The following is a 13,522-nucleotide window of genomic DNA, read 5'->3' as shown; positions in this document are numbered from 1 at the left end:
TACACACTATACCTTTAAAGCATATTGAAAGCACACACTTTCCTGCATAGAATTATGGGTACTGTAGTTTACCCATCTCAGAGTTACAACTCCCAGCATTCCAGAACAAACTGCAGTGCCCAGAATTCTTGGAGGGGGAAAATGTTTGCAGGGAAATTAGACAAAGTTGGCTATTTAGTGAGCATTCATTCTGGTTTGTTTGCATGGAGGTTAGATGGTGTTGCATCAAAGCAAGCTGTATTCCACACTTTCCTATCAGTTTCTTTTTTTCTCAATAAGTTTGACCTGTGGGGACAGTGGGTTTGCTGTGCAAGGGCTTCAAATGTACAACCAGAATTTGCTGGTATGTGATGGAAACCCACCACAAAACAGTGAGATGCCAGAGCTATTTTAAGAATTTCTATTGGTCTTTTCAAATACCCCCTAAATATTGCTAGGATATATTGAAATTTGCAATCAATATATTTACATATCATAATATTCTATAGGAATGGGTTTTTTAAGGTTTTTTTTTGCTTTTTTGAATAATAAAATATGTGGAAATTAAAGTATATAAATAAATAAAATAAAATAAAGAAGCATGGAGAGAATAAGATAAGCCAATCCTTTTGTTAATATTAGTTTAAAATAGGTTCTACTGTACTGCACTGATCATATTGTACGGAAAAACCCAGGGACCTTCAACAGCCACAGGACTGCAGGGACACCTCTATTTTCATCAGCTCCTGAAGTCGGTCTGATCAAACTTTGCACCACTTGTTCCTGTTAATATTTTAAATTCTAGCGTTTCTTGGGTGCCTTGGCAGAAAGCCGGTGTATAAATGCAACCAACCATAATAATAATAATAATAATAATAATAATAATAATAATAATAATAATAATGGCTGGGTTTCCCAAGCCACTCTGGGGTGCTTCCAAGACATAAAAACATAATAAAACATCAAACATTAATAGTAACAATCTGATCCAATATAAAAGTTGCAATAACTTTAAAATAAACAGCTTATATCAAACAAAGCAACATTCAACAATCAATCAGAACCTAATAGTAAAAAGTAAAATTAAACATCAGCAAATAATAATTAATCAGTTCAACCACAATAAAGAACTACCAATCTATAATCAATAAAAGTGACAGCAAGTCACAATGCATAAAATACCACAAAACATACAAAACCATGTAAAAGGATCAAATTGAGAAACAAAGAAGCACAACTTATAAAACTTTTTAAAAAATATCCCAGAACTCCTCTCTTCACAGTAGCTGTTGTTGTTCTCAAAGCCATAGTCTGAGGCAAGGCAGGTGGAAAAGCCGTTGCCTCATGAGGAACAGAAAGTCTCTCTCCCCTCATAGTTCATACATAGTAATAATAATAATAATTTATTATTTATACCCCGCCCATCTGGCTGAGTTTCCCCAGCAACTCTGGGCGGCTCCCAATCAAGTGTTAAAAACAGTACAGCGTTAAATATTAAAAACTTCCCCGAACAGGGCTGCCTTCAGATGTCTTTTAAAGATAGGATAGCTGCTTATTTCCTTCACATCTGAAGGGTCTGTAGGATCAATATAAACATGTCTTTATATTGATCCTACCGAGGTGCCACAGAGCCAAATGGAATATTTTTTTGCTATAGAGTGGTGTTATCTGGGAGCTGCAAGAACACAGAACAGAGCTCCATACCCTCCAACATTTCTTCGATGGAAAGAGGGATGTCCTATTCCATCATAATAATTTTATTATTTACACCCCAGCCAGTCTGAGCGGCTTCCAACATATATAAAAACATAACAAAACATTATCTAAAAACTTCGCTCTGCAGGGCTGCCCCTGGGAAACAGGGGCCCTTGGGTGGCCTGTGTCTCTCCCATGTGGCAATTTGCAAAGGAACTTACTTTCGTTTACACAAGACCTGTAGAGCGTTTTTGCTTTCTTGACAGCTTCTATATCATCACTCTTTGCCTTGTCGAGGGCGTCTGAAAAGAAGGGGGAATCAAATGTTGTAAATTAAAATTGAAGAACACTCAGGCCCAGAGGCCAAATGCAGCCTCCCCAGGTGTCTCCATGTGTCCTCATGACTGCCCCCACACCCCTTCCTCCCCCGACACACACTCTCCCCAGCTATACTCCTCACCTGCCTTGCTCTGCACCCTCCTAAATGTCTTTGCCTGGTTGAAATGTATCTTGGAATTTGGACCATGCATCGTGTTTTGCTGGGGCAGAGGATAAAGTGGGGTGTGCACAGAAACTATCCTACAGTCCAAGGCCAAATTCCCATGTGTTGTTCTGATCACTTTTGTCTCTAGCCCTGCTCACTGCTGGCATGTGGCCCCTGGGAGGCTGCCGAGAAGACAATGTGGCCCTTGGGCTTCAAAAGGTTCCCCGCTCCTGATATAATGTGATTTAAATTGTTCCTGTTATGTACTGAGTTGAATAGGATCCAAAATGCAGCAGTCTGATTGGTCCTAGAACAATAGGATCCAGAATGCAGCAGTCTGATTGGTCCGCAGGAGCCACCCAATCCAGCTCCAGGTGGAAATGAATCTGCAACCTGATTGGCCAACAAGAGAATCCCGGAATTAGCCAATCACGTGGCCCATTGTGTAAATAATGTATATAAAGCAGACGTTTTGGGGGAACTTCCATTCCTCACTACTACGAGCTGAATAAAAAGCATGAAATCCACACGCAACTCTGAGTATATTTCAGTTCCGTTCTGCAGGCATCGGTTCACACTGCAGCTTCAGTAACAATAACAGACAACTTCGACCAAAGAGCGCAATTTGAAGCCTCTTAAGTTTGCAAATGTTCTAAGGTCCACTTCACATTCTTATCTAGCCTCTCTTCTCAGCCTCACTGGATGTCACAGCTATAAGTAACACTGAAAGTGTTCCTAGAACTATTTTATCTAATTTGGAATGCAGGCTGCTCTTCTTTCTTTTTTTTTTTTTAAAAAAATTATGTATGTAACCTGATGCACTAGAAACATCATATTTATGCGCCTATAAAACATTTACAAACACCGCCAGTGTGCTACAAGGTCAAATTACACTGCGTAACATACAAAGTAACTTGCTAGAGTCTCCTTCTTGAGCTCTCTTCTTCTCTGCAACAGTTGTTTTGGTCTTTAGCGACTTCTTTCAACATATGCAACTAACTATGAATGTGATGCCTGTTTCAGAAACTGTATATAATGGAAGCTTCCTTCCTACAAATCCTAGAGACTTTTCCCTTTATTGATTACATTGCATGCATGTTCAGCATTCTGAACAATACTTTCAATAGCAGGTACTGGAGTTGAGTTTATGGATCTAGGCAGGTGGTGGGTGGCCTGGAAAAAAATGGGAAAGCACTGTTCTAAGAGAAGTCGAGACACAAACCAATACAGTGTTTGCTTCCAAGCCAGAATTTACTTTCCTCCTTTTTTTATGTTTTGAAAAGATACATATCTTGATAGAGTTGTCATGTGCTTATGTTTGGAAAATGCCTAGATTACTGTACCTAAATGCAGAATATAAGGTGGGCCAACATTTGCTGCCAGTAAATTTAGCATCGTTCCCAGCTGAGTTGGCCTGAAAAAACCCTTACCTACTTCTCACACCTAGGACAGCTGCCCACTCTTTCAGGGTCACGAGGACAGTGGATTCAGCTGTTCAAAGAGTCAGAATTCAATGCTGTGCTCTTCCTTCAGACTAGGACCGATATTCACCCGAGTCTAAAATGGTCACTGTTTGCTTTTGCCAGACACAACAGAACAATTCCTAAGCTTGCATCCACACAACAGGAAAACAGACTAGGGTGATTTTAGGCAGTCTGGAGTATGGAAGAACTTCTATAAAACACATGACCTCCTGACACAAAGTTTGGAGGAGTGGAAGAGAAGAGAAGACCGAATGGTTCCAAATGTTTCGTTCACAAATTTATATCCCACTGACCTTTCAAAACAACTTCGAGTTCATCTCTCAAAATGTCAAAGTTACTATAACGGGAACTCGTCTCTGGAATGATGTTCTTCTTTAACCATCCTCCACAGGCATACTGGTAAAAGTCTTTGCAAGGCTCTGAAGTAGCATCCATGTTGTCGATGATTCTGGCAGCTGACACAAGAAACAGACACCAAGGAAATTATAAAAAATAAAAATGAGGGTTTTTATGGAAGAAAAACAAGACAACGTTTGAATTACTAATACAAAAGGGATAAAATGTAGTTGCATTTTTGTGAAGTTTTTCTATAGATCTTGGTAGCCTTGCAACTACACGCTTTGTTGAGAATTAGTGGAGCATACTTCCAAGCAGAGATTGATTCATTGGTTTGTACCTACACTGGGGAATAGCTTTCATGATTAACACAATGAACCTACTCAGTTACAGAGTTACGAAATTTCTTCCATTCTACCCTGAGAAAAAGATTGTGGACAGAGAGGGGAACTTTATAGCTGATTGATGGGATTCCGAACTTGGAGCACTTTAAAAGATGACAAGTAGTGGCACCAGATTTGGCTGATGCCCACATCACAAACCAAACCAGGTCAGTTCAGATGGATCTGGCTGAATCAGGTTGAGACAGCCCCTGGTTGCCCCCGGTTGAGTCAGCTCACTCAGAGCAATTTGGAAGTGTCAAGAGATTGCGGGGAGGGGAAGAAAGGGAGGTAGGTGACATGCTATGCAAAAAGCTGAATGGGGCTGTTTGCAATAAAGCTTTCAATAGCCCTGCCCTGTGGGTTAAATCACAGAGCCTAGGACTTGCCAATCAGAAGGTCGGCGGTTCGAATCCCTGCGACGGGGTGAGCTCCCATTGTTCAGTCCCTGCTCCTGCCAACCTAGCAGTTCGAAAGCACGTCAATGTGCAAGTAGATAAATAGGTACCACTCTGGCAGGAAGGTAAACGGTGTTTCCGTGTGCTGCTCTGGTTCGCCAGAAGAGGATTAGTCATGCTGGCCACATGACCCGGAAGCTGGACGCCGGCTCTCTCAGCCAATAAAGCGAGATGAGCGCTGCAACCCCAGAGTTGGTCACGACTGGAGCTAATGGTCAGGGGTCCCTTTACTTTAGCCCTGCCCTGCACTTTGCCTCTATGTGCCTGTTGCCAGAGGGGAACACACACACAAACAGCCAAACTGCCCTGGATAACTCCAACCTGATCGGCAGTAACCTGGGACTGCCTCAATGCAATCCAGCTAGAACTGAAATTTGCTTAAATCATCCCAGTTCTGCCTGGGATCAGGAATTTGACTGGCTCCTACCTTTCAGGTGTATAACACATGAAGAGGGTACTTCAAAATTACTTTGAAGCAGCAGGCAGAACACTCAGCACACTGCATGGTTAAAGTTCAGAGCAGGGAATATGGTCTTTCAAATGAAGCTATGATGATAGCTTCAGACCACAGATGGAGAACCTGCAGCCCTCCAAATGTTGCTGCACCACAGTTCCCATCATCCATGACCATTGACCATGCTGGCTGGGGCTGATGGGAGTTGTAGTCCAACAACATCTGGATGGCATCAAGTTCCCCATCCCTGTTTTAAATTTTTGGAGTTCGCTGAGAGCTCTAAATAAGAATAGGTTAGTCATCTGGTGGTTGAGGAGAGATTGCCAAAGTGAGGGCTCTTCCAGACAACCTGCTCATTCCTTCCTTCATTCATCCTGATTTGATTGCACAAAGCTTAGAGTTTGATCTACAGCAAACAAACATTCTGATTTGCTTATATCACAATGATGGTTCATCCTTCATTGTTTGCAGGACATTTACATGTCTTTCTGTTAATCATTCATTCATCCCACACTTTTCAGTCCATTGCTTTGTCACTCTCCAAACTGGAAAACGATGTTTCCTTAATTGAAATAAGTGGATTTGCTGTTTTGGGGCAACAGAATGCTTTAATCCACTTTACTTATGGACGTTTCAGTACAGTAGTACCTCGTGTTACAGAAATGCCCGCAACTCGAAGCGCTGCATCTGCGCAGGCGTGAAGCACGATTTGTTACTTCTGTGCATGCACGAAGCACAATTTAGCACTTCTGCACATGCGCGAGCAGCGAAACCCAGAAGTAACCCATTCCAGTACTTTCAGGTTGCATGAGACATAACGCAAAAAGACGCAACATGAAGCGGCCGCAACACGAGGTATGACTGGACTGTATATGATTGAATTTGTTCCACAAACAGTCTGGAGCAGGCTTCCTCAACCTCGGCCCTCCAGATGTTTTGAGACTACAATTCCCAGCATCCTTGACCACTGGTCCTGCTAGCTAGGAATCATGGGAGTTGTAGGCCAAAAACATCTGGAAGGCCGAGGTTGAGGAAGCCTGGTCTGGAGGATTCTAGCTGGGGATGCAGGTAATGAGTAACCTGCATATACTTGTAATTATAAAGAAAACCTTTGTTAATGAAGTGCCCTCTTCACAAAAGCAATGCTTGAGCACCACGATAACAGGAGTCAACATTGCGAGTTTGTAGAGGTGCTCAAAAGACAAAGCAATTGGAAGCTCCAGGAAATGTATGCTTGATTCTGAATTCCGCCAGTGACTTGAATTGTTTCATACAGAAGTTAGACTTCCCGCATAAACTTGCCCATAGACCAAGATTATATTCAGAATCAGTCTCCAGAGGTTAAGTAATGGTTGTAGAACAGTGTGCCAACCATACCATTAGGCAGAGTGAGGCAGCTGCCTCAGGCGGATGATTTTCGAGTGTTGTGAAAGGGCAGCAAATTGTTACTTGCTTAATTTATTTATTACTGTTGTATTTTTACTACAAGGGAAATATTATCAAAAAACAAGCAAACCTTGGCTGGCCTTCAGTAGTGTACACCTGAAGGAGAAACCATTTATATAGTAAAGCACCCTGTCATCTTTGGGTGAAGGGTGGTATAGAAATTAAACAAACAAACAAACAAACAAACAAACAAACAAACTGCTCACTCCAGCCATGGAAACAAAATCTCCAGGTTTATCTTGTACATTGGGTGCATACACGCCATACTTTAAATCACATCTCCCCCCCCCCCACACACACCCAAAAATAACCCTGGGAACTGTAGTTTTTAAGGGATGCTACAAGTTGCAGCTCTGTGGGGGTAAACTACAGTTTCCAGTATTTTTTTTTGGGGGGGGGAATGTGCTTTCAATGTATGTTATGTACACAGCCCTCCTCTTGCATCTCTTCTGGTACCGGACAAAGATTCTTTCTTTCTCTCAGGTCATTTAAACTGTAGGAAATCTTACAGGTTTTATTTTGCTACTTGGTTTTGCACTTTTTTTTTCTTAATTGCCTTGCTGTTTTACATATGAACCTGTTTGAAATTATACACTGAACAGTTTTTATGGTTTCCTAGTTTACCCATTTATTAATGCTTGGGAAATCCTAGAAGCCTACTAGGCAAGGGGTCTGTCACTCTTGCACCTCTGGGTTGCTGCACAGCATTGCCTGTAGAAAACTAATTTATTTTATCCTATTCTCTACACTCAGATTGTCAAGATGAGGTTCTTCCTTTTAAATTATAGTTAAGGACTCTCTTCTTTCATGGAGTGCAATGTGACTTGAATTATTTTGTGATTTTCTCTCGGGAGATGGAAAGGTATTTCAGAATGCATCTGAAGAGAGTGTAATGAGCCTTACTACCCATGGATGTCTATTTGAAGAGCTGGAATACTAGGGATTTGCTTTAAAATAGCAAATTAAAAGTTTGCCTGGCTGGCCCTCTCTCTCCGCAAAGGATCTTAGCCTTGGTTCAGGTGTTCACCTCTGTGCATTCTCAGAATGCATGGAAGGAGGAGACTAGAGCTGCAGGAACTTGGTCCATCTCCAAAATCCCCTTCCTTGATGGCTCCAGCTCTGACTTTCATGCATTGAATTGGAAAGTTTGAAAGGGGGACTCTCTGAGAATTTCACAGAAAGTGTTTAGAATTTTCTGTAGGTTTGGGAACTCTGATCATGCAGGGTTTCCAGTCATGTGCAACATTCTATACATGTCCTGATGAACCCTTCATGCTCAACACAGGAAAGCTACAGCCGGTGAGGAAGGAGGCATCATGGGTAAGGCTAGCATGTGAGTCCAAATGGTACCACCATGTGCTCTCAGGCCAGTGCACTCCCAATTCATGTTGGAAGGAGGGCAATAACTTTGAAAGGGGGCATTTTTCCAGTGGCTAACCCACTGAATTAAAAACTGCAACAGATGGGTTCACATCTCAACTTTGAATATAAAAAAAGGTAAAGGTAAAGGGACCCCTGACAATTAAGTCCAGTCGCGAACGACTCTGGAGTTTTGGCGCTCATCTCGCTTTACTGGCCGAGGGAGCCGGCATTTGTCCGCAGAAGTTTTTCTAGGTCATGTGGCCAGCATGACTAAGCTGCTTCTGGCAAAACCAGAGCAGTGCACAGAAACGCCGTTTACCTTCCCACCGGAGCGGTACCTATTTATCTACTTGCACGTTGATGTGCTTTTGAACTGCTGGGTTGGCAGGAGCTGGGACCGAACAACGGGAGCTCACCCCGTCGCTGACCTCCTGATCAGCAAGTCCATGGCTCAGTGGTTTACACCACAGTGCCACCCGTGTCCCAACTTTGAATATAGTGGGCCACTAAAATACTTCTCAGCTCCTACCTAGGTAGGTAAAGGTAAAGGTAAAGGACCTCTGGATGGTTAAGTCCAGTCAAAGGCTATGGGGTTGTGGCGCTCATCTTACTTCAGGATGAGGGAGCCAGCGTTGTCCACAGACAGCTTTCCAGGTCATGTGGCCAGCAGGACTAAACCACTGCAATGGAACACTGTGATGGAAACCAGAGTGCATGGAAACGCCGTTTACCTTCCCGCTGCAGCAATAACTCTTTATCTACTTGCACTGTTCTGCTTTCAAACTGCTGGGTTGGCAGGAGCTGGGGCAGAGCATCAGGAGCTCACCCTGTCACGGGGATTTGAACTGCAAACCTTCTGATCGGCAAGCCCAAGTGGCTTTGTGGTTTACACCACAGCGCCACCCACCCCCCCTACCAACCTACCTACGCCATCACAGGTGTAGGGCACGGAACAGATAAGGTATTAGAAATACCTGCTAGAATAGTGGCTAGCCTGTTAGGACCATCAAACAAATGGAGACATTCCTACTCTCTCCTTTTCCTATCTAAATGCACATATAAGGTGAGGTCCGGTCCTGGCAATGTAGGCTGCTGTGCATCCACACCTGTCCAGTGATGTTGTGGATAGGCATGTACCAATATTGTAGTGGCCACTTCCCTTTTCATTCAGCTGGAGCATGTGCAGAGAGGAAAAGACATGGATAACCTAATCAAGGGATGGGGTGTCTGTAAGCAAACCCAGGCTTGTGGATGGCAGAATCTAGAATCAATCTAGATTGAAAGCAGCATGTTGGATTCTGCATTGATAAAACACTACTTCTTAGCGCTACAAAGGAGTTACGTGCGTACACAGGCTATATCTACGCAAGTCTCTCTCATAATCATGGAGTCTACAAAGCAAATGTCCCAATACAGAAAATGAGTCACTGCTGGGTAGACTTTGCAGACCACCTATTAGGCAATTTAAGTAGTGGATCAAGCACTTTCAGTCTTAAAACTATCTAGCATCCACATTTGGTTAGCTAATAGCTATGCCTTCTATTTCATCCAAGTTACAAAGACTTCTCTCTTAAGTACAACAACAGAAAAACCTGTGGTGGAGGGTTCTGCAGATGAGACAGCTGCAGACAGATGGCTTATGAGCTTTATGGTTGACGCTGCCAAGATGTTAATTCTGTGAGACCACAACAAATAACACTGAGGGAGGTATTTTAAGGCAGGCATGGTTTTTTGGGTGGTTCGCCCCCCCCCCACTTCTTCTTCCATGACGAACATGGATTCCTCCCAAATAAGATATAAGGGTGGGAGTCAAAGGAAGATATGCTTGGCAATGTCAAAGGTGAGAAGAAAGATGTTTGTGAAAAGACGTTCAGATCTGAGGAGTAGGAAGTGGGCGGGCACAGTTTCAATCGCAGAACATCCAACCAGAAATGGTCAAGGCAACAGCTGGAGGTCAAAACGTAAATCTGCAGATATGCCTGCTTGCACGCCATACATTTAAAGCACATTATTTCTCCCAGCTGGTTAAGGGTGCTGGGAATTGTAGCTCTATGAGGTGGACACTCTCCAGCAGTTAGCAGCTGGACAGCAGACTGAGCAGGCAAACAGGTTATCCTTTGCACGCAAGGGTGGCTTTCCCTCTGAAATTTTGCCTGCATTTGCATCTATACGTATAAATCATCATATGAAAAATCTATGCAAATGTGTGCCATAGGCCTAATCCCTGAGTTCTTTAAGCAGGGTCCTGGCAGCCTTGCTGAGGTGCAGAAAAGGCAAGCTGCCTATGTCAGAGGTGTAGAACCTCTTTATTTCACCCCCCCCCCCAAAAAAATTGACATCAGGACAAAACAAAAAACAGGAGGATGTTGTGTGTGTGTGTGAGAGAGAGAGAGAGAGAGAGAGAGACAGACAGAGAGACAGACAGACAGACAGAGAGAAGCAGGCCTCTCCAATAACGTTCTAATTTATCTCTACTAACTGTCATACTTCTCGATAAACTACCCAAGGGCTTCAAATATCTCTTTCTCATTTTTCGATTACTCAGCACAGAACAACATTGTCCAATCCCTCTACGGCATATGGCTTGGGCTTATTTTAAAATAGTAAACAGAAAGGGGGGGAATCACACAATTCCTGTGTTATAGAGCTTCCTTCCAGGAGAATTGCTTCCAAGAATGACAGCCACAAATAGAGTGATCCTGAGACACTCCCAAAGTCCAGCTGAGGCACATGGCAATAAGTGTGGGGTGATGGGAGAAGGAAAATTGAGGACAGAAAGGAAATCAGCCCCTAATAGCTTATGCCACACATTTAATCAATTCATTCTCACTGTTTGCCTTCTCATTATTTTAGTGCCACCCCCTCCTTTTTCTCCCAGGAAGGAAAGAAAAACAGCCCATGGTGGGAACGAATAAGTCTCATGAATTTAGCTTGGCTGTGGTTAGTAGCGTCCCAGAAGGCTGCACAGACACCATGCATAACTGGCGGAGGAAGAGGAATGCGGGGGGAGCGCACCGCCCCCGGCAGCATGATCCTAGGACCCTCGTACCTACGGGACCGCCTCTCCTGGTATGTCCTACAGAGGAATTTCAAACAAAAACATCCTGAAGGTCCCAGGCCACAGAGAGGTTAGGCTGGCCTCAACTAGAGCCAGGGCTTTTTCGGCTGTGGCTCCGATCTGGTGGAACACTCTGTCACAAGAGACTAGGGCCCTGCAGGACTTGACATCTTTCTGCAGGGCCTGCAAGACAGAGCTGTTCCACCAGGCCTTTGGTCAGGGCACAGCCTGACTCCCTCCTTTGGCAATCTTCACAGAACCTTAGCCTAATGGTTCCCATCAATTTGAGTTGAACTAATTTTAATGAAATGATTTTAGAATGTTGTATTATTTTATTGTTGTTGGCTGCCCTGAGCCTGGCTTCGGCTGGGGAGGGCGGGATATAAATATATTATTATTATTATTATTATTATTATTATTATTATTATTATCCCGGCAGGGTGCCATTGCGGCTGTTCCCCCGCCCATGCGGGGTGCCCTGCCCCTAGAGGCAGCATGCCACACCCCCAGGATATGCTCCACGCCCCCAGGATGAGCGCCAGACCTGCGCCCGCCTGCTCTCTGCCCCCCGGTGCTGGAGTATGAAGCTCCACCACTGCCATGCATTGCAGCCAATTGCCAACGGGCACTTGGCATGGTGCGGCACAGTAGTGCAGGCAATCTGCTGCACCTAGTGCTGCACCCGCATGCTGCTGAGCTCCTAATGTATGTATTTCTGCATCCCTAGGAACCCCCTAAATACCACTCCTGTATTTTTGAGTTGCCTAGCTTCACTTCCGGACTGAAAAGCACTTGAGTTTGCTGTTGAAAAGAAATACATGAATCTTAACCAGTGGAACAGTCACTCCCATCTGCAGCCTGATAGTATTCAAAGAGGTTATTAGAAAAGTAAGCTGGTTTTTTTTTTTAAAAAAATCCAATTTAAACCCCCATAATTGCAGACTGAGAAGAACATGGATCACAATCTGAAATCCTGGTATTATTCGCCATTGTCGGGTTTTTCATATATTACTTAGCAAATGCTGTGGTTCTTCACAACATTGAATTTATCCAATTCTTTGTAGATTGCTTCACTTTGCACTGGTTCCAGGAAAATGGAATCTGTGATATGAGCTTGCTGAGTGCCTCTAGATTATCGCTGCAAGCTGTAACCAGTTTAATGGAGTACTGTGCTGGAAATGTCTTTTAAAACAAAAAACAAAACAAAACCCACCATCAATTAATGAGAGAAGAAATTGCATTCAAAAATTATTGTTATGAATTTGGGAGAGGGTGGTGGTGGAAGAAGGCTGTATGTGAGCTCCTTCTAACCCCTGGATTCAGCAAGTATAAACCAGGCTAGCTTCCTGTGTTGAGGCGATAGCCTGGGTGATGGGCCATTAAGGGAAACAAAGGAAAGGAACAAGGCAGAAGAATGAGGCAGAGTTTAGAGCTGAGATTCAGTGACAGTGACCCTAGAAGTAAAGAAGCAAGTTGAAGAGAGAGTCAGAGAAACTTTTGAGAGCAATGTTTGATTTCTGTTGGAATCCAGTGCTGGGCTTATGGAGGAGGCAAGACCAACTTGGGGTATAATGGTGGGAACCCCTCCATTGTGGGCTCGGGTTGCATATACAGTGGTACCTCGGGTTACATATGCTTCAGGTTACAGACTCCGCTAACCCAGAAATATTACCTCGGGTTAAGAACTTTGCTTCAGGATGAGAGCAGAAATCGTGCTCTGGTGGCGTGGCGGCAGCGGGAGGCCCCATTAGCTAAAGTGGTGCTTCAGGTGAAGAACAGTTTCAGGTTAAGAACGGACCTCCGGAACGAATTAAGTACTTAACCTGAGGTATCACTGTATGTGTAAACAAACCATATATCATAAAGACACCACAGTTTCATGGTGTCCCTTTTCCATGAACCCTGGGTGAGTGCCTTGAACCCCTAGACTCTTGCACCACTCAGAGACTGGGGTTGCAGTGGCGTGCAACATTATTAAAGGGGAGAAAAAATGTTGGCAAAGTTCTCATGTCTGGGGTTCAGACTATTTGTTTCCCTTTCCTTGCTTTTTTAGGCAGCTGAAGGGAGTTTGTGATGAGTTTCCTTTATTTCACCCTACAAAGTATCTCCCCAGTGGTCTGAACTCGGCAGCCTTCCTTGTTGCCACACTTTAATTGAAAACCCTGAGCAAGACACGTCAGGAGAGACATCTCTTCCCATGAGGAATTTTCAGATGAGGAAGCACAGAGTGGCTGCGAAGTCCTAAAGCATGGGTAGGCAAACTAAGGCCCTGGGGCCAGATCCGGCCCAATCGCCTTCTAAATCCGGCCCACACACGGTCCGGGAATCAGTGTGTTTTTACATGAGTAGAATGTGCCCTTTTATTTAAAATGCATCTCTGGGTTAT

General features: G+C 43.8%; 1 protein-coding gene across 4 annotated transcripts in view; it reads right to left on the bottom strand.

Annotated features, from left to right (window-relative positions):
* Positions 1–13,522, bottom strand: part of MME (membrane metalloendopeptidase) — an 87,642-nt gene that overhangs the window by 41,504 nt on the left and 32,616 nt on the right. For all 4 annotated transcript variants that reach the window (XM_083739450.1, XM_083739449.1, XM_083739451.1 and 1 more), the window contains exons 4-5: positions 3,936–4,097; positions 1,896–1,976 (exon numbers count right to left, since the gene is read on the bottom strand). In XM_083739450.1, coding sequence (XP_083595576.1) covers positions 1,896–1,976; positions 3,936–4,097 — 243 coding nt within the window. The remainder of the gene's footprint in view (positions 1–1,895; positions 1,977–3,935; positions 4,098–13,522) is intronic.

The sequence above is a fragment of the Podarcis gaigeae genome (genome assembly GCF_964106915.1).
Source record: "Podarcis gaigeae genome assembly, chromosome: 5".
Classification (NCBI taxonomy): Eukaryota; Metazoa; Chordata; class Lepidosauria; order Squamata; family Lacertidae; genus Podarcis; species Podarcis gaigeae.
The sequence above is the reverse complement of the archived record's forward strand: the minus strand, read 5'-3'. Positions and strand labels throughout refer to the sequence as shown.